At 38.3% G+C, this 22,175-nt stretch overlaps 1 protein-coding gene across 1 annotated transcript in view; it reads right to left on the reverse strand.

The window, feature by feature from the left end:
• Window positions 1-12,589: 12,589 nt before the first annotated feature.
• CDV3 (CDV3 homolog) overlaps window positions 12,590-22,175 on the reverse strand; it is a 13,201-nt gene continuing 3,615 nt past the window's right edge. Inside the window, exons 4-6 of the mRNA XM_007457563.1 lie at window positions 15,371-15,516; window positions 13,931-14,090; window positions 12,590-12,740 (exon numbers count right to left, since the gene is read on the reverse strand). Coding sequence (XP_007457625.1) covers window positions 12,590-12,740; window positions 13,931-14,090; window positions 15,371-15,516 — 457 coding nt within the window. The remainder of the gene's footprint in view (window positions 12,741-13,930; window positions 14,091-15,370; window positions 15,517-22,175) is intronic.

Consider the following 22,175-nt stretch of genomic DNA (forward strand, 5'->3'; position numbering starts at 1 on the left):
ACTTTGGAGTTGAAAATCCAGGACACAGTCTCTGTCCCGAGGTAATGTTCTGCGTTTCCATAGGCTCACATTCAAAATTATCAATAGTTTATTTTGTACATTTTGCCTCCTTACACAAAAAAGATTAAAAAATCAAGTTTGAGTTTTTCGGGGAAAAAAAGTTTAAGTTATACAACAGGAGTTAAGAGATGGTATAGAAAATTATTGCCACTTTGTCATAACAAAGTAAGGAAAGGTAAATACCCTGGTTTAAGATTTAAAACCCGAGAGTTTCGGTCAAAACTTCTCAAGTTTAAAGAAAAACAAAAACAGAAAACCATGTTTCCTAAAATGGCACTGCAAATATGTAGAACATCATACTAAATATTTGCAATAATTTTTTAAAATAAATTTATTTATTTATTTTTATTTGTTTATTATTGGCTGCGCTGGGTCCTTGTTGCTGCTGGGGGTCCACGGTGTGCGAACCTCTCACTGTGATGGCCTCTGCTGTTATGGAGAATGGGCTCCAGGTGCATGGGCTTCAGTAGTTGTGACTGGTGGGTTCTAGAGCCCAGGCTCAGTAGTTGTGGTGTACAGGCCTAATTGATCCATGGCATGCAGGATCCTCCCTGACCAGGGATCAAACCTGTGTCCCCTGTGTTGGCAGATGGATTCTCAACCACTGTGCTACCAGGGAAGTTCCTAAATATTTGTAGTAAATTTTAAAAATCATCCCTTCAGTTGAATCTGCTATGCTTTTCAAGGAGAATGTGGCCACCTCCTTAGATGTTTTCACCTGATATTAAAGCTGTCTGCTCAGGCCTATTACGAGTTAAGACAGACCATGGATGCCGCTTCCTTCATACTTACACACTATCTTCTATCTATTTGGAGACAAAGGATCTTATCCTTACACACAAGTTTCTTGCTGCCTGCTCTGACTGGATCCCTGTGGAGTGCAGTTGCAGGAGGGTGTTCAGTGGGGAGGATATTCGCAGGTGAAATAATAGTTGACAACTTAAGTTCAACGCATCTTCTGTTACTATATCCAGTTATTGTCTAAAATGCTAGTTGTCACTTGGGTTATAATTTCAAAAGGCTTAAAATACCTTAATGATTTTATATATATATATATATTCTAAATCCTTGAGGTGGATATAATCCCTTCTCATTGATTTTTAGATAATAAAAACACTTATTTAGATCAGTTATTTATGTTCTTTGATTAATTTATTCTTCATAATATTCTTTACCTTTATATCAAGCTCTAGAAACAATTCATCAGAATTCCCTGGTGGTCCAGTGGTTAGGACTTGGCGCTTTCACTGCCAGGGCTTGGCTCAGTCCCTGGTTGGGGAACTAAGACCCCACAAGCTGCACAGCATGGCCAAAAAACAAACAAACAAAAGAAGCAATTCATAACTTGCCTGCATTCTGCAGGCCCCATTATGCCTTGTCAAAGTAGCTGGGTGATAAATTAAAACTATTATACGCCTGCAGGTTCAAGACACTGGTTATTAGAGCATCTGTGTATATGATTCTCTACTTCCTTGATTCTCCTTCCTAGCTCTGATTATCCCATTAAATTCTGTGTAATACTGATTCTTTTAATTTTTAAAATTTTTTATTAAAAACATTTTTTGGGGGCTGTGTTGGGTCTTCATTGCTGTGTGCGGGCTTTCTCTAGTTGTGGCGAGTGGGGACTATTCTTTGTTATGGTATGTGGGATTCTCATTACAGTGGCTTCTCTTGTTGCAGAGCACAGGCTCTAGGCATGTGGGCTTCAGTAGTTGTGGCACGCAGGCTCAGTAATTGTGGCTCATGGGCTCTAGAGCACAGGCTCAGTAGTTGTGGCCCTCGGGCTCAGCTGCTCCACGGCATGTGGGATCTTCCCAGACCAGAGCTTGAACCCATGTCCCCTGCATTTGCAGGCAGATTCTTAACCACTGTGCCACCAGGGAAGTCCCTGTAATACAGATTCTGATCACAATCCTTTCATGTCTATCATCCTCCTCCTGACCTCTCTCCCCAAATCCTATGCCAGACTCCGAACCTGACATCAGTTCCCATATGTTTCTACTCCAATTTCACATTCTAGTGGAGGGAGATAAACAAGATGTTTAATGTGCAAAATAATGGAGGAGTCTTAATGATGGAGGAGTCTTTTGAACAAATGGTGCTGGACAACTGAATATCCACATGTAAAAGAATGAAGTTAAGACTCCTACCTCACACCATATTCAAAAAGTAACTCAAAATGGATCAAAGTTCTAAATGAAAGCGTTAAATTGCAAAACTCTTAGAACAAGTATCTTTGTGATTTTGGTTAGGTAATTTCTTAGATACACCCAAAACATAAGCAATTAAAAAAAAGAAGATAAATTGGGCTTCATCAAAATTAAAAAGTTTCGTGCTTCAAAAGACACTATTAAGAAAGTGAAGATGGGAGAAAATGTTTGCAAATCATGTATCTGATGAGGGAGTAGTATCCAGAATATATATATATAGAACTCTTATAACAATAATAAAAAGCCAAAAAGTCAATTTAAAAATTAGCAAAGGATTTGCATAGACGAATTTTTCCAAAGATATACCAATGGCCAACAAGCACATGAGCAGATATTCAACATCATTAATCATTACAGAAATGCAATCAAAACCATGAGATATCACTTCATGCCAACTAGGATGACTAGAATTAAAAGTCAGGTAACAAGTAATTATGAGGCTATGAGGAAATCAAAATCCTCAGACACTGCACAGCCATTTTGGAGAAGAGTTTTGTAGTTACTCAAAAAAAGTTACCATGTGACCCAGCAATTTCATTCTTAGATATATACCCAAGAGAATTGAGAAACATGCTGACATAAAAACTTGTAAGCTCATAGCAGCATTATTCATAACAAGGACAAAGTGGAAACAACCCAAATGTTCATCAAATGATGAACGGGTAAATGAAATATGGTATATCCACACAAGTCCGGCAATCAAAAGGAATGAAGTACTGGGACTACCCTGGTGGTCCAATGGTAAAGAATCTGCCTTCCAATGCAGGGGATGCGGGTTAGATCCCTGGATGGGGTACTAAGATCCCACATGCTGTGGGGCAACTAAGCCCTTGCGCCACAACTACTGAGCTCACGCGTCTCAATGAGAGAGCCCACCTGCAGCAAACTACAGAGCCTATGCACTCTGGAGCCCGCACACCACAACTACAGAGCCCATGCGCCCTGGAGCCTGCATGCCACAAATATAGAGAAAAAAACCCACATGCCACAACTGGAGAGAAGCCTGTGTGCCACAACTAGAGAGACGCACGTGTGCTGCAACAAAGACCCGACACAGCCAAAAATAAATAAACAAAAACAACAAACATGCCAAATGAAAGAAGCCAGTCAAAAAAGACCACATATTATATAGCCCAGTTTATATGAAATGTCCAGAATACAGAAATCTATAGAGAAAAAATAATAGTCGGTACCTAGCGTTGGGGATTTGAAGGGAAGTAGGAAAGGACTGCTCATGAGTATGGGGTTTCTTTGGGGGGATAATGAAAATATTCCAGAATTAAAAGTAGTGATAGTTGCATAACTTTGAGAATATATTGAAAACTACTTAATTGTACAATTTAAAATGGTGACTTTTACCTCAGAAAAAAGTTGGTTAAAAATCTATGGAGGAACTTAGAGGAGGGAAGAGTGATAGGAAGTGTGTTTTTGTGTGTGTTCTATTTTAAATAGGGCTTTGAGAATAATCTCAATCAAATACAAAGAATGACCAAATAGTAAATCGTTAATATTAATGGCTGGCAGCAGCCATTCTGGGGAGCTTATTCTATCACAAGGACACTGGTGCTGGCAAGTGCCATTTTGGAATCCTCCTTCTAGATTATTAGCACCGGGACCCCACCCCGCACACCAGTTTGTCGGCACCAGTCCTTGGGCCCCCCCAAGCCAAGCAGCTATCTGCATGGGGACACAGCTTTACCCATCAGGAGGCCAACAGCAGACATGGGCCTGCCTGAGGCCCCCCGGGTCCCTGACCTGGCCCCTCATAACATAGAACCCAGGAGCTGGCCCCACCCACTAGTGGGGCCCCCAAAGCCTTTAAGCCAGCCATGTCAGGACCTGGCTCTGACCACCAGTGGGCTGATACCAGCTCCAGAACCCTGGGCTCCTACAGCCAGAGACCCCAGGACCCAGCTCCACCCTTTAGTGGGGGTTTAGTGAGACCAGCACTAGCCCTGGACCTGGTCTCACTCACCAGTGTTGGACACCAGCTCCGAGACACCCTGGGCCCCTCAGCCAGCAGCCTGGGGTCTGGCCTCACATACCAGTGGGCCAGCACTAGCCCTGGGCCCTGGCCCCAACCACTGGCAGTCTAACACCAGCTCTGGGACACCTGGGCCTGAAAGCAACCACCCCAGGACTCAGCTTTCTCACCAGCAAGCTGGCACCAGCCCTAGAACCCCACCACCACCACCTCCTGAAGCCAGCTGCCCATGAATCAGCCCTGCTCTCCAGTGGCTGGTGGCCTGTGCACTAAGTAGGTCCTTGTGACCAACTGGACTAGGGGCCAGTCATGACTACAAGCATGCCCACGGCAGTCTGCTCCACCACAACAGAAAAGCCCAGAAGTTCACAGAGAGGGCACCCCTAGAGAATATAGGTCCGGTGACTGGAGGGCAGTGTGCTGCTGGGACACACAGGACATCTCCTACATATGGCCACTTCTCTAAGATCAGGAAACATAACAGACCTACCTAATACATAGAAATAAAAACAGCAAATTAGGCAAAAAGAGGAAATAGAGGAATATGTTCCAAACAAGGAAAAAGAAAAAACCTCAGAGGAAGAGCTAAATGAAGTGGAGATAAACAATCTACCCAGTAAAGAGTTCAAGGTAATAATAATAAAGATGCGCAATGAACTCAGAAGAATGGATGAACACAGTGAGAAGTTTAACAAAGAGTTAGAAAATATAAAGAAGACTCAAAAAGATCTGAAGAATACAGTAACTGAAAAAAAATACACTAGATGGAATCAACAGGAGATGAGATGATACAAAGGAACAGACCAGCAAACTGGAAGTCAGAGTAGTAGAAATCACCCAAGCTGAACAGAAAAAAGAAAAAAAAAAAAAAGTGAAGACAGTTTAAGAGACCTCTGAGACAACATCAAGTGTATTAACATTCGCATGATAGAGGTCCCAGGAGAATAAAGAGGCAAAGAACATAATTTGAAGAGTTCAGCACCACTAAACTGGTTCTGCAAGAAATGTTAAAGGGACTTCTCTAAGTGGAAAAGAAAAGGCCACAACTAGAAATGTGAAAATTACTAAAGAAAAATCTCATTGATAAAGGCAAATATAGTCAAGGTAGTAGATCAGTCACTTATGAAGCTACTAGGAATGTTATATGAAAAAGTAGTAAAATCACCTATATCCACAAGTAGTTAAGGGATACATAAAACAAGAAAATGTAAAACATGGTGTCAAAAACATTAAACATGGGGGAGTAAAAATGCAGGGTTGTTAAAATGTGTTCAAACTTGAGATAATCAACTTAAAGTAATCACACACACACACACATATATATACAGTTATATATAAACCTCACAGCAACCACAAACCAAAAATCTATAATAGATACACACACAAGAGAGGAAGCCAAATATAACACAAAAGAGAGTTATCAAATCTGTTCCACAGCAGTGAATTCCACTGGGTTAGGGTTAGGGTTAGGGGTTAGGGGTTAGGGTTAGTGTTAGTGTTAGGGTTAGGGGTTAGGGGTTAGGGTTAGGGTTAGGGGTTAGGGTTAGGGTTAGGGAAGAGAACAAAAAAAGGAACCAAAAAGAACTACAAAAACAGCCAGAAAACAAGACCCAAATTTATGTGCTGCCTATAAGAGATTCACTTGAGATCTAAAGACACACAGAGACTGAAAGTGAGGGGATGGGAAAAGGTATTCCATATAAATGGAAATGAATACAAAGCAAGGGCAGAAATACTTATATCAGATGAAACAGACTTTAAAACAAAGACTGTAACAAGAATCAAAGAAAGACATTACATAATGATCAAGGGATCAATCCAAGAAGGTAAAATAATTGTAAATATAACAACTGTAAATCTAAGAAGATATAACAATTGTAAATATACATGCACTCAACATAGGAGCACCTCAATATATATGGCACATTTTAACAGACATAAAGGGAGAAATTGACAGTAACACAATAGTAGGGGACTTTAAACACCCCCTTCTCCTTACATCAATGGACAGATCATCCAGACAGAAAATCAACAAACACTGGCCTTAAATGACACATTAGATCAGATGGACTTAACAGATGCATTTTTCCAACCATAATGCCATGAGACTAGAAATTAATTACAAGAAAAAAAACAACTGCAAAAAGTACAAACACATGGAGGCTAAACAATATGCTACTGAACAACCAATAGGTCACTGAAAAAAATCAAAGAGGAAATAAAAAGAAACCTGATGACAAATGAAAGCACAATGATCCAAAATCCATGGGACACAGCAAAAGCCATTCTAATAGGAAAGTTTATAGTAATACAAACCTCAGAAAACAAGAAAAATCTCAAACCACCTTATACCTAAAGGAAGTAGAAAAAGAACAAACAAAACCCAAAGTTAAGTAGAAGGAAAGAAATAATAAAGATCAGAGCAGAAATAAATGAAACAGAGACTAAAAATACAATAGAAAAAAAATGAATGAAACAGCTGATTCTTTGAAAAGATAAACAAAATTGATAAACTTTTAGCCAGATACATCAAGGAAAAGAGAGAAGGCCCAAGTAAGTAAAAATCAGCAATGAAAACAGAGAAGTTGCAACCAATGCCACAGAAATATAAGATCATGAGAATACTATGAACACTTATATGCCAATAAACTGGAAAACTTAGAAGAAATGGATACATTCCTAGAAATGTACAATCTCCCAAGACTGATTCAGGAAGGAGAAAACATGAACAGACTAACAGTAATGGAAATTGAATCAGTAATAAAAACAAACAAAAAAACAAAACAAAGAAAAAAACCCAAAAACTTCCAACAAAAGTCCAATACCAGACAGCTTTACAGCTGATTCTATGAAACATTTAGAGTTAACATCTACCCTTCTCAAACTCCAAAAAAATTGCAGAGGAAGAAACACTTCCAAATTCATTCTACAAGGCCACGATCACCCTGATACCCAAACCAAAGATATTAAGAAAATAAGAAAATTACAGGCCAATATCATTGATAAACACAGATGCAAAAATCCTCAAGAAAACATTAGCAAATCAAATTCAACAATACATTAAAAGGATCATACAACATGATAAAAGTGGGATTTAACCCAGGGATGCAAGGATGATTCAATATCCCCAAATTGATCAATGTGATACACCATATTAACAAACTGAAGAATAAAAATCATGATCATCTCAATAGATGCAGAAAAGCTTTTGACAAAATTTGAAATCCATTTATGATAAAAATTCTCAACAAAGGGACTTCCCTGGTGGTCCAGTGGGTAAGACTCTGTGCTCCCAGTGCAGGGGGCCCGGGTTTGATCCTTGGTCAGGGAACTAGATCCCACATGCATGCCACAACTAAGACCTGGAGCCGCCAAAATAAATACAAAAATATTTTTTAAAAATTATTGACAAACTGGGTACAGAAGGGAACATACCTCAGTATAATAAAAGCCATGTGTGACAAGCCTACAGGTAACATCATATGGTAAAAAGCTGAAAGCATTTCCTCTAAGATCAGGAACAAAACAAGGATGTCCATTCTCACCACTTTTATTCAACACAGTATTGTAAGTCCTAGCCACAGCAATCAGACAAGAAAAAAAATAAGAGGAATTCAAATTTCAAAGGATGAAGTAACGCTGTCACTGTCTGCAGATGACATGATACTGTATACAGATAATCCTAAAGATGCCACCAAAACACTATTAGAACTTATCAATGAATTCAGTAAAGTTGCAGGATACAAAATTAATATACAGAGATCTGTTGCATTTCTATACACTAACAACTATCAGAAAGAGAAATTCCATTTACAGTTGCATCAAAAAGAATACCAGGAATAAATCTAACCAGGAAGGTAAAAGACCTGTATTCACTGATGAAAGAAATTGATGACACTAACAAATGTAAAGATGTACTGTGCTCATGGATTGAAGAATATTGTTAAAGTGACCATACCCCCCAAGGCAATCTATAGATTCAATGCAATCCCTATCAAAATACCAATACTATTTTTCACAGAACTAGAATAATTCTAAAATTTGTATGGAAACACCAAAGACCCCAAAAGGCCAAAACAATCTTGAGAAAGAACGAAGCTAGAGGTAACATGATCCCTGATTTCAAAGTATACTACAAAGGTATAGTAATCAAAACAGAATGGTACTAGCATAAAAACAAACATAGATCAATGGAACAGAATAGAGAGCCCAGAAACAAACTCACACTTTTATCATCAATTAATCTATGATAAAGGATATACAACAGAAAAGACAGCATCTTCAATAAATGATTTGGGAAACTGGACAGCTACATGCAAAATAAACTGTACTTTCTCACACCATATATAAAAATAAACTCAAAATGGATTAAAGACTTAAATGTAAGACCTGAAACCATAAAGTTTCTAGAAGAAAAAACATAGGCAGGATGTTCTTTACCATTGGTCTCAGTTTTGTGTGTGTGTGTGTGTGTGTGTGTGTGTATACATCTGATGTCTTCTCAGGTAAAAAAAACAAAAAAAAAATAAACAAATGGGACTACATAAACCTAAAAAGCTTTTGTTCTTTTGCACAGTGAAGGAAACTACCAAAAAAATAAAAAGGCCAACTACTGAATGGGAGAAGATATTTGCAAAGGATGTATCAGATAAGTGGTTAATATCCAAATATAAAAAGAACTCATACAGGGACGTCACTGGTAGTCCAGTGGTTAAGACCCCATGCTTCCACTGCAGGGGGCATGGGTTCGATCCTTGGTCAGGGAACTAAGATCCTGCATGCCACGTGGCATAGCCAAAAAAAAAAAAAAAAAAAAAAAATTAAAAATGGACAGAGGACCTGAAGGACCTGAGAAAACATTTTCCCACAAAAGTCATACAGATAGATGCTCAACATCACTATCACCAGGGAAATGCAAACCAAAACCACAGTATCACCTCACACCTGTCAGAATGGCTATTATCAAAAAGACAACAAATAACAAGAGTTCTCAAACATGTGGAGAAAGGGGAACCCTCATGCACTATTTGTGGGAATGTAAATTGGTGCAGCCACTATGGAAAACAGTACGGAAGCTCCTCAAAAAATTAAAAATAGATCTACCATACGACCCAGCAATACCACTCCTGGGTATTTAACCAAGCAAAGTAAAATCATTATTTTGAAAAGACATGTACATCCCTATGTTCAGTGCAACATTGTATTTACAACAGCCAAGATATGGAAGCAACCTAATGAAGAAAATGTGTTACAAAGATACAATGAAATAACAGCCATAAAAGAGAATGAAAATTTGCCATTAGCAACATGGATGAACCTGGAGGGTATTATGCTTAGTGAAATAGTTCAGACAAATAGTGATTTCACTTATATGTGGAATTTATAAAACAAAAGCAAACATAACAGAAACAGTCATAGATACTGAGAACAACACATGCCAGAGGGGAGGGGACTGTGTGGGGATGGGTGAAATAGATGAGGAACATTAACAGGTACATACTTCCAGTTACAAAATAATTGAGTTGTAGGTATGAAAAAAATACATATACTTACATTCCAAAATGAACAGTTCAGTTAAAAAAACACTTGTATTTGATATTTCAAAAAAATTTACACTCCAACCAAAAATGACTGAAAATATACTTCCTCTAGTTTAGAAATTTAGGGACTATAATCCAGACTAAATCCTGAAATTTAAAATGGCTCTCATTTGAGAAATTCGTAAGCTTCTCAGAGGACGAGCGTTGAAATCTTTAGTTTACATAGTAGAGACTGTAGATTTCCCTACCATGGTCTAAGATAACACAATTTAATACAGCAATGAAGACAAAAGTACATTTCAATGTTTATCTTTGGAAAAGAATATTCATCACAGGTTCACAGCCAATTTCATTCCAGGTCTGGTTCTAACATTAAGAGTACTCTACAAACATTTCTCAAATGGAAAGGTCACTCGAGATGACATTATCAGCCTCCTAGAGCAAAGGAGGAATTCAATTCTCCATTTTCAAAGATAATCAGTTACCAGTTAAGAGTAAAAACCACCAGACTCCAAAATCTACATATTTACTTTTTATTGAATTTGTTAATGTTACAGAGTTTTTGCACTGCCAAACCATGCCTGAGAATTCAAAGAAAGAAATGGTACAATGGACAGCCTCATCCACCCATCATACAGCATATTAAAACTTGATTCATGTGCATTTTGATAATTTCACAATCTTTTAAAAAGTTATAACAAGGGTTGGAATTTTTAAATCTCCTGCAGGTCTTCAGATTTCTATTCCATTAAGTAACATTTCCACATATTCATCTCAGTTCATTCCTCAATAACATAACCCCCAACGAAATTTTGCTGGAAAAAAATGCATACTTTTTAGGGGAAATATGTGGCTCAAGGTCCAAGAGGTTATTTGTTAGAAGATTTTTGGTTCTCAAATGAAGTCTTCAGATTAACCAAGAATCCTTTGTTTCTCACTCATCCAACCTCTCCTTGGCTGGCTCAGCTACTCACCCAAGTACACCAGAACGTAGGCATCCTGCCTGCCACTTTAAATAATGCCAACATTACTGCCCAGATATGGTTCGCATCTGACAGCAGATGACTCTGTAACACTCCTAGGAGTGCGATTCCTGCACTGACACTTATCAAGACTGAACTCCTAGAGGAAAATGCTCCCACATCAGGATAGTTTTACTCACCCATTTGCTTCACTCTTGCCAGTAGCAAGTCTGCAACTCCTACATTTGGCAAAGGGATTTTATTATAGAGAAACCCAGACTCTGCATCAAGTGGTCACATGCCACTTTGAAATATTTCTATTGAACCGAAGATAAAAAACTAGGAAATTACCAGACTATCTCATTAGATGGAAAGACTTTTCAGTAATTCTGGGTAGCGTCCTGATGTCCTTTTCCAGGACTAAAAATTACTGGATAGTTTAAGCTGTAATCATTAAAAACAGAAGTGCTACATCACCTGTCTTTCGCCCCTGACTCTCCAAATCAACAATGTAAAAAGACACACCAGGAGGTTGATGACAGAGCTAGGCTGGGACAATCACTGCGTCTAATACCTTAAACGTTTGGGCACAAGTGCATCTGGAATTCTTGTCAGAGATCATGTAAGATCCATGAAACTTCAGTGGGTTTTAGGTTGAGGTTCTGCTCTCACTGCTTTGAATTTATAAGGACACATCTGTGACTCCCTTGGCCTGAGCAGAAAATATACTCTTTTCACCAGTTTACTATACAACTTAGACCTGATTAGAGGAAGCTTTAGCAGCACCTGAAGTACAGCCCCCTGCATCTACTACCCTTTATATCAAAGGCCATCTGGTTCTGCTCTAGGGACTGGCAAATTCATGAGCCGTTTCACAATTCCAATGCATATTTCAGGTTACTTAGCCAAGCAATATGCTCTGTCAAAGAACTATTCCAAGTCAAAGCAAAAAAAAAAAAAAAAAAAAAAAAAAAAAAAAAAAAAAAAAAAAAAAAAAAAAAAAGAAAGAAAGAAAGAAAGAAAGAAAGAAAAAAGCCTTAATATGGAACACAGAAAAAGTACTACCCAAATAAAAAATTACTAAAAAAATAAGATTATTCCCCCCCACACACACCCCTTTTCCCACTTGGTGACCCAAGTTTGGCTGAATTTAATTTGTGGTTACCTCAGAATACAACTCAAAGTTTAAATTATAAATCACAGGCCTACACAGATTATCTGAACACATCAGTTCTTTTGAGAGTGGCATGTTCCAGGAAGTCTAATACCCACTACAGAGTGTTCCTTATGAATGGGGCACAGGACAGGTTAATTAAGGTCACTTAAATCTTCATCTTTTACAGCAGATCAGAACCCAGATGGCTGACTTTCTGCAGTATTTCTGATAGGAATCCAGTAGAGCTGGTTTCAAGTTTCACATCGACACTTAAAAGCTGTAACCTTCTTGTCCAGAAGTTGTGATCCACATGAAGTCCACAATGAGTGCAGCAAATCTGAGGTAGTCAACCCTTACGAAGGCTCAGTATCTGAACATAAAAAGATTTCGAAATGACCACTGGCTGCAGTTTTCGATTATTTTGCATTTGCAGAGTAACTCTGAAAGAACACTGCTGAATCTAGTTGACACATTTATATAACAATGAAAATCCCCCTAAATCCAATACACATAAAGAGCAGTTGTGATACTTTAAACTTCCATAGTGCAATAGGGCCGGTCCCATATACCGAGTGGTCTGCATCAGTTGTAGATCCAGCAGAGATCAGATGATGATGGCTGTCCGTGGTGGTTAGCTGTGGTCTAGTTACCTTAGAAGGGTTAGCAAACACCATTCCTTAATTGTACTGTGTGTGGCTGCTTTTCTGATTCTCAAGCACAGCATACTGGTTGTCTAGCTGAAGTTTAAGGGCCTGGTTTTTTGAAACCTCATCCCTACCTCTAGTTTTGTGTCTTACTACTTCAAAGCTCTTCTCCATTTCTTTATCCCTAAGGGAAAAGAAATGTAATCAGTAAATATTTCTTCTTCACTAAGTTGTTTTGAAAATATCCTTCCTTGAATTTAAAAAAAAGCCACCCCTTAGAAAAATCTTGAGGAAGGGACAGGAGGGGAAAACTGGTATATAAATCCTTACCAAAACCACTTTTAAGGCTTCAATTGAACAGAAAATATAGAATACTGTACTGAAGCTCTAGGGTCCTATTTTCTGTGGTAGCAAATCTACTGAATACTATTAACTGAAAACCTATTTTGGAACCAACTTCAAGACAACTGGAAAGTTAAAAAGCTGTCTAATGACATGGTGATTCCTTCTAAGACTCATTGTTACTCTTAGCAAATAATAGACCATACACATCTCTTTCTTTATGCATAAAGTAAGAACAACAATTTCCTCATTCAAGTAAAGTTCTACTCATTATTCAAAGAACTCTCCACACATCTACTTTATGGGAGTGGGTCAGATAAAGATGAGTGTGGTGAATCACTGCCTCTCGTGGAGGACAGAGCAGAGGAACAAGTCAAGTGGAGGCTTAAATTCAAGCCAGCTGTGCGCTCAGAGGCAAAAACGCTGGGATTTAATTTAAAAGCCACCCCGAAAAATTTCCATCTGATGTCATTTACATTTCTTCCCATTTTATTTACTTTGTAAAAAATTCATGTCCCTAAATAAGATGTGGATGTGCCATATGTGGTCATTTAACTCCAGGTAGCATTCATTTTAAGTACCTGCTAAAATAAGATTATTTTTAATATTAGATTTATAAATGCCAACATCTTTCATCTACTCACATTAACTGGGAATATAATGAAATATTGCTGACTTTTCTAGTTTCTATATTACAAGGAACACAGAAGCAGCAATAATGTACTTAATATTTATTAAGAATTCTCACTAGATGAGACTTGTCACGGCTACAGAATGACATAAACTAGGGATAAGGGAAACTTGCAGATGAAGTTTGTCTTTGGTGTTCTTTCCCCTTGCCCCCCCCCCACCCCGGGTCCTTCCCCACTTCTCCCCCTAGTCCTGGGCATATAAGTCCCACCTTAATTCTCAGTTGCCTCTCAGCTGCAGCTTGGGCTTTACTGCAACACCCCAAGTGCATTTTCAAATCCCAAATACCCCACTCCCTGGCCAAAGGATAGGGCTCCAAAACACAATATTGAGAATACTTACTTCCGGCTTTCTACATGCTTGGCAGTGGACTGCAGGGATGGGAACTGTGTATCACTATAGATTTCTGGTGGTCCTTGGGATGCTTTCCTTGTTGTGGTCAACCTGGCCCCAGGAGGCCTATACACGCCACTAGTCATTGTTGGTTCTGGGGTTTCTGTAACTAACATTTCAAAACAGTTTAGAGAAACTATTCAAGTGCTTGGCATTTTAATAAGCTACTCCTGAATTCCTGGTCATTTTAACAGTTATGGAAAAAAACAATACTTACATTAAGGGTCTCTGAACAACAGAAGGAAAGTTATCTGAGGAAATGTCCAAAAGCAAAGGCCTATTTTTCTAGGGTAAAAGTAGTCTTCCAATTTCTCTTCCATGTACAATTTAAATTATCTATGTAAATGAGTTCTATTAAGTCAACTTATTGGAAGTGGGAAAGGCATCTTCTGTTCCTGGGAGACAGGTCTCATCAGGGACTACCTTTCAAAGTATGACCACTTTTACATCATCAATGAATTTTTTATTTTCTAGTAAAACAAGGAGAAAAAATTAAGCAGCCCAGTCTTGTACCATGACCAAGATTTTGAGGACACAGCCTTCCAGCTTTTCTTACATACCATTCACCCCCCATCCTAAACATGAATTCAGTGTTTTACACATGTTTTCTAGTTATCAAAAGCTTCCTTTCAAATGAACATCTCTACACCATTCATTAGCTCAAGTGTAATGCAGCTAGAAGGAAACATGCAAAAACTATGCATGGTAGTAATCTGTGATCTTTGGACAGTAATGTTTGGGGTGATTTGTTATTCTTTATATTATTCTGTATAAAATGGGTATACATCAGAGCATTATTTCTCAACATTTTTTCTTTACTGCCTTCCTAAAAGAGCCTTTTTAGACAACTTTCTTCTAAACAGTACTGTCCCCATGCCCCAAGCAAAAAATGTTAATACCACAGATACACTGTATATATGTTTACATACTCTGGCCCTCTGATGGGCCATAAACCACTGTAAGATCTAAGATTTCTTTACCATTCCCACTCTCCCCCGAGCCAAGAAGCACTTTTCATCCTCTCGGGAGTGATAAAATCCACCTGTCTGAGAATTCATTCTTCAGACAGAGTAAAATGGGGAATGGAAAAAAAAAAAGACACAGGTACCCAATATTCCTTAGTCAGCCGTCAAACATTAGAAAAAAATGCTTAAACATGTAAATCTGGCAAGCTATAGGACTGCAGTAAGATTTAAGCAGCCTACAGCCTTAACTTCCAAATTTCTTTATTGAGGATATGAAAGTCTTTAGATCAGACACAAATCTCTCTCCTAGGAATGGAAAGAAGACCCTACTCACCCAGTGCAAGCATGCATTTAGTTGAAAGCTGACTGCATACAAAATTATACACAAACAGACATCTTTATGAAAATGAAATATGAAGATTACCAACTACTGGAGCAGGAGGTGCTTGTACCGGAGCTGTTTTATTCCAGGGACCTGAAGATTTTTCTACACCACCACCACCTCCTCCGCCTTCTTCCCAGTTATCACCTGGATCTTCTCTTTTTTCATTTTCATCTTCTTCCTTTTCACTATTGGAAAATAAATAAGTGAATTCAATTACAGAAACACCAGGAAAACTGTCAGTCCAAATCCTTAATTCTATCAAAAATGATCTGTGATTCTGGAGAAGGTACTTAACCTCTTCAAGCCCAAATGCCTCACTTGTTTTTTTTTTTTTAAAAAAAAGAGGGGAAGAATTAGGGGATTTTATCTATTTTATGCATTAGGACTTCATGTAAAAGGATTCATTGCTGGAAAAAGGCTGAGAAAACCTCTCTGTCTGACAGTCTCCATTTCCCTTTTTGCAAACTCCATACACTCAAGAACATCTAGAAATATTTAACGTACTGACATGCCAGGCTTTTAAAAATCTGTGTTGATTATTTATAGCAGCCCCTACTGAGGGAGGGAAGAGAGGTCAATCTAACCTGAAATGTAGAGAAAAGGGCAACTTGAAAGATTAAAAGTACAATTACTTGATTTTTTTCTAGGACCAAAGTGTACAAACAGGCACTTATAGTAAGCATATTTTTAGTGATCAAATGTATGGGTTTTAAAAGTTGTATAATTTCATTTGCTAATCCTTTAATACATGTAAAAAAATACTCTCAAAATTAATTCACATTCCAACAGAGGAAAACAAGTTAGCATTCAGTAAACCACACCCCCTGCATTGGAAGGCGAATTCTTAACCACTGGGCTGCCAGGCAAGTCCCTATTTTTTTATCCTTGAATTGACTTGAGTCAGAAGTCTGTGATCTCTGCAAGGTATCTTTATTTCTCCTTGTGTTGGATTACTTATTACTATTTTATGTAAGCCTGAATTTGCTAAATTATCAAGTACATATATCTTGCCTCTATACCGCTGGCTTGACAGCACAAAGGTAACTGCCAAATCAAACTTCCTTTTTGCAACTCTTTGCCCTTGCAGATGATGCACCTGGCACAGACCACCAACCTTCTCCCTGGATTACTTTCCATGACAATGGTGGTGTTTCCTAGGTCTTCAGCTTATCAATCTCTGTCATCAATCTAACTGTCCTTTCCTCTATTAAAAAAAAACATGCTGCGGGGCTTCCCTGGTAGAGCAGTGGTTAAGAATCCACCTGCCAATGCAGGGGACACGGGTTCGATCCCTAGTCCAGGAAGATCCCACATGCCATGGAGGAACGAAGCCCGTGTGCCACAACTACTGAGTCTGTGCTCTAGAGCCCGTGTGCCATAACTACTGAAGCCCACGCACTGCAACTACTGAGCCCATGTGCCTCAACTACTGAAGCCCCCATGCTCTAGGGCTCACGTGCACAACTACTGAGACTGCATGCTGCAACTACTGAAGCCTGTGTGCCTAGAGCCCATGCTCCTCAACGAGAAGCCAATGCAATGAGAAGCCTGTGCACCGCAACAGAGAGAAAACCCGTGCACGGCTGTGAAGACCCAACGCAAAAAGAAAAAAAAAATGCTACATGCTGCTGCCTAAAGCTCTGTCCCTAGCCTTCCACTCTTTCAGACATTTTCTCCTTTTGATATCTGATCCATGACAATGGCCATAACAATGTATATATGACTCCTACCCTGACTGTGACCTTGGGAACATCAGGGCATATCCTGGTTTCTGCAAAATGACATCTAAGGGTGCTTTCTTTCCATGTCTATTAAAATAAGTTCTGGCTATATGACAAATTTCTTGAATAGCTAATGGTCTTCTTTAAAGACACTCAGATAATAGTACCATCACTTATTGCCCACCAACCAGAGATGATTCCAGAATTTAGAGGCCTAGGGTGGCAACAGAAAGCGGACAAGGGAACAAACTTACCTTCAATCTGCATTTAGAGCACGATTTTACTAAACACTACAGTTTGAGAGGAAAAAAGCGTGGGGAGTATGGCTAAGCCAGCCTTCAGTCTTCCTTTTGGCTAACACATAATAGAATCCTAAGGAGCCATTTAAAATGTTAGGCCTACACTAACATGGAAGTAATAATCATGTCACATAAACCAACAATGTATCAATACTAAAAATCTATGCACCTAATATAGATAGAAAGACAACTAGAATGATTTCTTGGGTAAATGTTAAAAAGTGGGTGCTAGAATGCATGACTTTATTTTCTTCATGGAGCAAGCAGTTATGAGCAGATTTTAAAGCCAAACTGCCTGGTTCAATACACCCAGGCTCTGCCATTTACTAGCCAGGAAGACTAAGTATAGCATCTAACTTCTGTATGCCTCAGTCTCCTCGTGTAAAAAGAGGGTAACAGCCCCATTATGAAGATTGATTAACAGACATAAAGCACTGATAACAGTGCCTGGCACATGGTGAGTGCCGTAAGCATTTGGTATTACATGCTTTTTATTTATTATTTTTTAACATCTTTAATGGAGTATAATTGCTTTACAATGGTGTGTTAGTTTCTGCTTTATAACCAAGTGAATCAGCTATATATATATACATATATCCCCCCTCCCTCTTGCGTCTCCCTCCCACCCTCCCTATCCCACCCCTCTAGGTGGTCACAAAGCACCGAGCTGATCTCCCTGTGCTATGCGGCTGCTTCCCACTAGCTATCTATTTTACATTTGGTAGTGTGTATATGTCCATGCCACTCTCTCACTTCGTCCCAGCTTACCCTTCCCCCTCCCCGTGTTCTCAAGTCCATTCTCTACATCTGTGTCTTTATTCTTGTCCTGTCCCTAGGGTCTTCAGAACCATTTTTTTTCTTTTTTTAGATTCCACATATATGTGTTAGAATACAGTATTTATTTTTCTCTTTCTGACTTACTTCACTCTGTATGACAGTCTCTAGGTCCATCCACCTCACTACAAATAACTCAATTTCGTTTCTTTTTATGGCTGAGTAATATTCCATTGTATATATGTGCCACATCTTCTTTATCCATTCACCTGTTGATACACACTTAGGTTGCTTCCATGTCCTGCCTACTGTAAATAGAGCTGCAATGAACACTGTGGTACATGACTCTTTTTGAATTATGGTTTTCTCAGGGTATATGCCCAGTAGTGGGATTGCTGGGTCATACAGTAGTTCTATTTTTAGTTTTTTAAGGAACCTCCATACTGTTCTCCGTAGTGGCTGTATTAATTCCCACCAACAGTGCAAGAGGTTTCCCTTTTCTCAGCATTTTAATATTTAGGTTTTCATATAAGCACCACATATACCACCTTTATAATAAGAAAAAACAGTTTTCATTAAAAAAAAAAAGCAACATGAAAACATGTTCTTTTAAAATGGACACTAAGCAGTATGATCTTGCTTCGTAAAGCTTTTAAGTAGAATGATCAGGTAAGAGTATGAAAGTCATAATTTATCCAGGAGTCTAACAGTGTTATCCAAATGTCAAAATTGTCCCAAAAGAAGTTTTTTTAAAAAGTTACCCACCTCTGAAGCCACACCTATGTAATTACACTAAAATGTAATTTTCTTGGTCCATGAGTAAAAGCACAGGTGTTACTCACCTAGCTATAATTGACTATGTAGTTAGCAATGTCGCAGCAACCCAATCCATGCCAGACAGGGTGATAAGATCCCCAAAGATTTAAGTGACTTCATGGCACTTTTACACTCTTATATCCCCAAACTGTGATAGCTTTCATTTGGTCAGTTACATTTAGAAATGGTTAATTTCAACAATGCACTGAATTAAAATAGCTTTTCCCTTAAATTATTTTAATATTTAAACTCCAGAATTATCAGCTTGCAATAAACTGAAAACCAAAAAAATTTTAACACTGATTATCCCTAAGCAGAAGGAATTATGAATAATTCTTGCATCATATTTCTTTGTGCTGTTATACTCTTCAAATGTTCTAAAGAACAAAAACATTGTTTTCCTAATCTGCAAAAAAATAAATTTTGAAGAAAAACTCCAATTTGATCTGATAGAATGCAGAGAGTCTCAAAGAAAAGAAGATTCCTTTACTGTCTAGTGTTCATCACCTTTTCACCCTCAGAGACAAGTGAAGAAATGAATTAAAGAAATCACTAATCTAAAATTCCTCTAGATTACAAACTATTACTAGAAAATAAGAGTGATCTGTTTTAATTAGAGGGATTGTATATTGATAATAGGCACAAGACAACTTAGTATTTTGCTTCATAAGATTCTGAAATATCAGCTAAACTAAACATTGGAAATTGTCTAGTCAAGACAACAGAGGGAAATAAGGCCCAGAGATGCTAAGAGCCTTGCCCAAGTGCTATAGTAACAATGGCAGGATAGAAATAATTTAAATAGCCTACTACTCTTTCATATTTACATATTCCAGAAAATGTCAAACTTCCAAATGCCAAAGAACAAAAATCATGTTGCAGAGAATTATTTCCACAGAAGACAACAAGGCTAAAATTTGGCGTTTGATCCAAATATAATATACAACGTCTCATAAGCTAAATTTGATGTTTTAAAAACTACAATGTTTAAAAAATAAGTAAATAAAATAAAAATAAAAACTACAATGTTACTGTAAATTCATTATCACAATCCAAAGTATACTGTCTTAAATATGCATTAGTCTGTAAGGTACTATTTTGGGGTAGGGGGAATGATCATGCTACAAAAAGGAATATTTACTGAGCATCTACTATACCAGGCAGTGTTGTACCCGTTTTACAAAGTTAAAAATCGAAAGAACACTAAGGCAGGGAGAAGACCCATTGTACATATGAGACTGATATTCAGATACTTAAGTATCTTCACCAGGGCTACAATGTAGCAGAGCCAAGTCAGTGGGACTCCAGAGCCCATATTCTTTCAGGTTGCCTATTACTTCATTTCACTCTCTTTATAGCTCTAAAATATGAAACAAAAATTTTCCCTATTTTGAGATTTGAGAAATTCACTTTTTTTTAGTAAGACTGATCAGGATCACACATTCTACAGCAGTGTATTTATAAAGAACAGAACATTCTTACCTCCTTATCTCAAGGGACATTACAGGAGAATTTATGTATCCTAACTCCCCCTTCCCCAAAAGCAGCTAAAACAAAATCCGGACTTGACTGCACTTTTGCCAGAATGCTGGGCAGCGCCACTGATTTGACCCTATTATCCAATCACTGTTACAACAGTAAACTGGGGGGATAGAAATGGCCTGATGAGCCATGGCTGGCAGCTTAAAATGTCACTGTATTTCATCCAAGGACTCTTTCTTGACCCGCTCATGGTAGACCTAAGCGTCTCTACTGGACTCCACGGCCCCTGCACATCACTGAAATGATCTACTAGTGTTCAGTAGAGCATGAGTTATTTTTTTACAACTCCAAGACCCAGCAGTTGATGCCCAATATCCAGGACACAGCAGTCCCACAAATATTTGCTACTACGAATCCAGCTTGGATGCTGGAATAATTTCTTCTCTTCAAAGCACAAATTAACCAGCTCTACCTAATGGGTTTAAAAGTCTAGATTTCTTAAGATTCCTAGAAAACCACTGGGATCCAAGGACTCAATTTTTTATTGAAACATGACAAATGCTCACCATTTAGTAATAAGTAGTAAATGAAATCTTTCTTCCTCAAATCCATTTTAAAGATGGGAAAGGCCTATAAGTCCTACTATCAACCAATAATCTAAGCTCAAGCGCTAGGCCCCTTCTTTTATCACCATCTCAATGGCTTCCCTCTCAGAACTTGTCTGTAAACAATGACGTGATCTTGAATAAGATTAACTTAGACACAAAACTTAACACATGACCTCATAATACTCTTGGTACTTAAATCTTGAGCTAATGGGTAAATGTGAGCTAGGACGTTAATACAGTATGCTTGCTGCTGCTGAAAACTTTCCCCCTTTCAACTGCACACTCACCTTCAACAAAGGTCCAGCATGCTAACTAACTACGAGGACTAGTGCCAAGAACTTTTAAGACTGTATGCAGCTAACTAAAGAGAAAGTAAGTGTGGCAAAAATGATTTGTACATCTCCAGCAAGAGTATAAGGGTACTTATTCTACTATTCTTGCAACTTTCCTGAGGTTCGTAATTTTTCAACACAATAAGTTGGGAGAAAAAAAATTAAGACTATAGATGGAGAATTTCAAGATATTTTTAAGTCAACTTCAAAGTTTCATTTTCCCTTGTTTCATATTGAAATAGCAAGGCTGTCTCTCTCATGCATAGAAAAGGTAACAAACTAAAGGCATAACCACCCCCCTCCAATTCCAGAGAAGAGAGAGATCTCATTTCTCTCCCCTTCTGAGGGCTTCTGCACAAAAGGTAAGACCAAGTCATAAAAGACAATCATTCAAGATCTCCAGCAACTCTTGAGAAGGATTTTTCTTTATATGGTTATACTAATGCCAACCTGAACATGTCATGTTCTCCTATTAAGTCCATAGTGAACTGACTCACCAGAGTAGGACTTTAATCATGATAATATTATGTGCCTCCACTACCCCTTCTCCTCAAATACTGGTATCATAAAGCAGGTACCTCATGGTTAAATAGCACAGAAATTCCCAAGAGTAAGACATTCTAATTTACCCACTAAACAGAGGTTGATTAACATTAACCAAGTGGATATATTTTGAACATCCTGTTCAAAATCCTCACAAAAATGCTGAGTAGTCATCTCAATTTTGCAGATAACATCCACAAGTAAAGTAATTCGCCCAAGGTCACACATAAGCAGCAGGGCTAAAATGTAAGCCCAGGTTTGTCTTTCCC

Source organism: Lipotes vexillifer, unplaced genomic scaffold (assembly GCF_000442215.2).
Source record: "Lipotes vexillifer unplaced genomic scaffold, Lipotes_vexillifer_v1.1 scaffold86, whole genome shotgun sequence".
Lineage (NCBI taxonomy): Eukaryota > Metazoa > Chordata > Mammalia > Artiodactyla > Lipotidae > Lipotes > Lipotes vexillifer.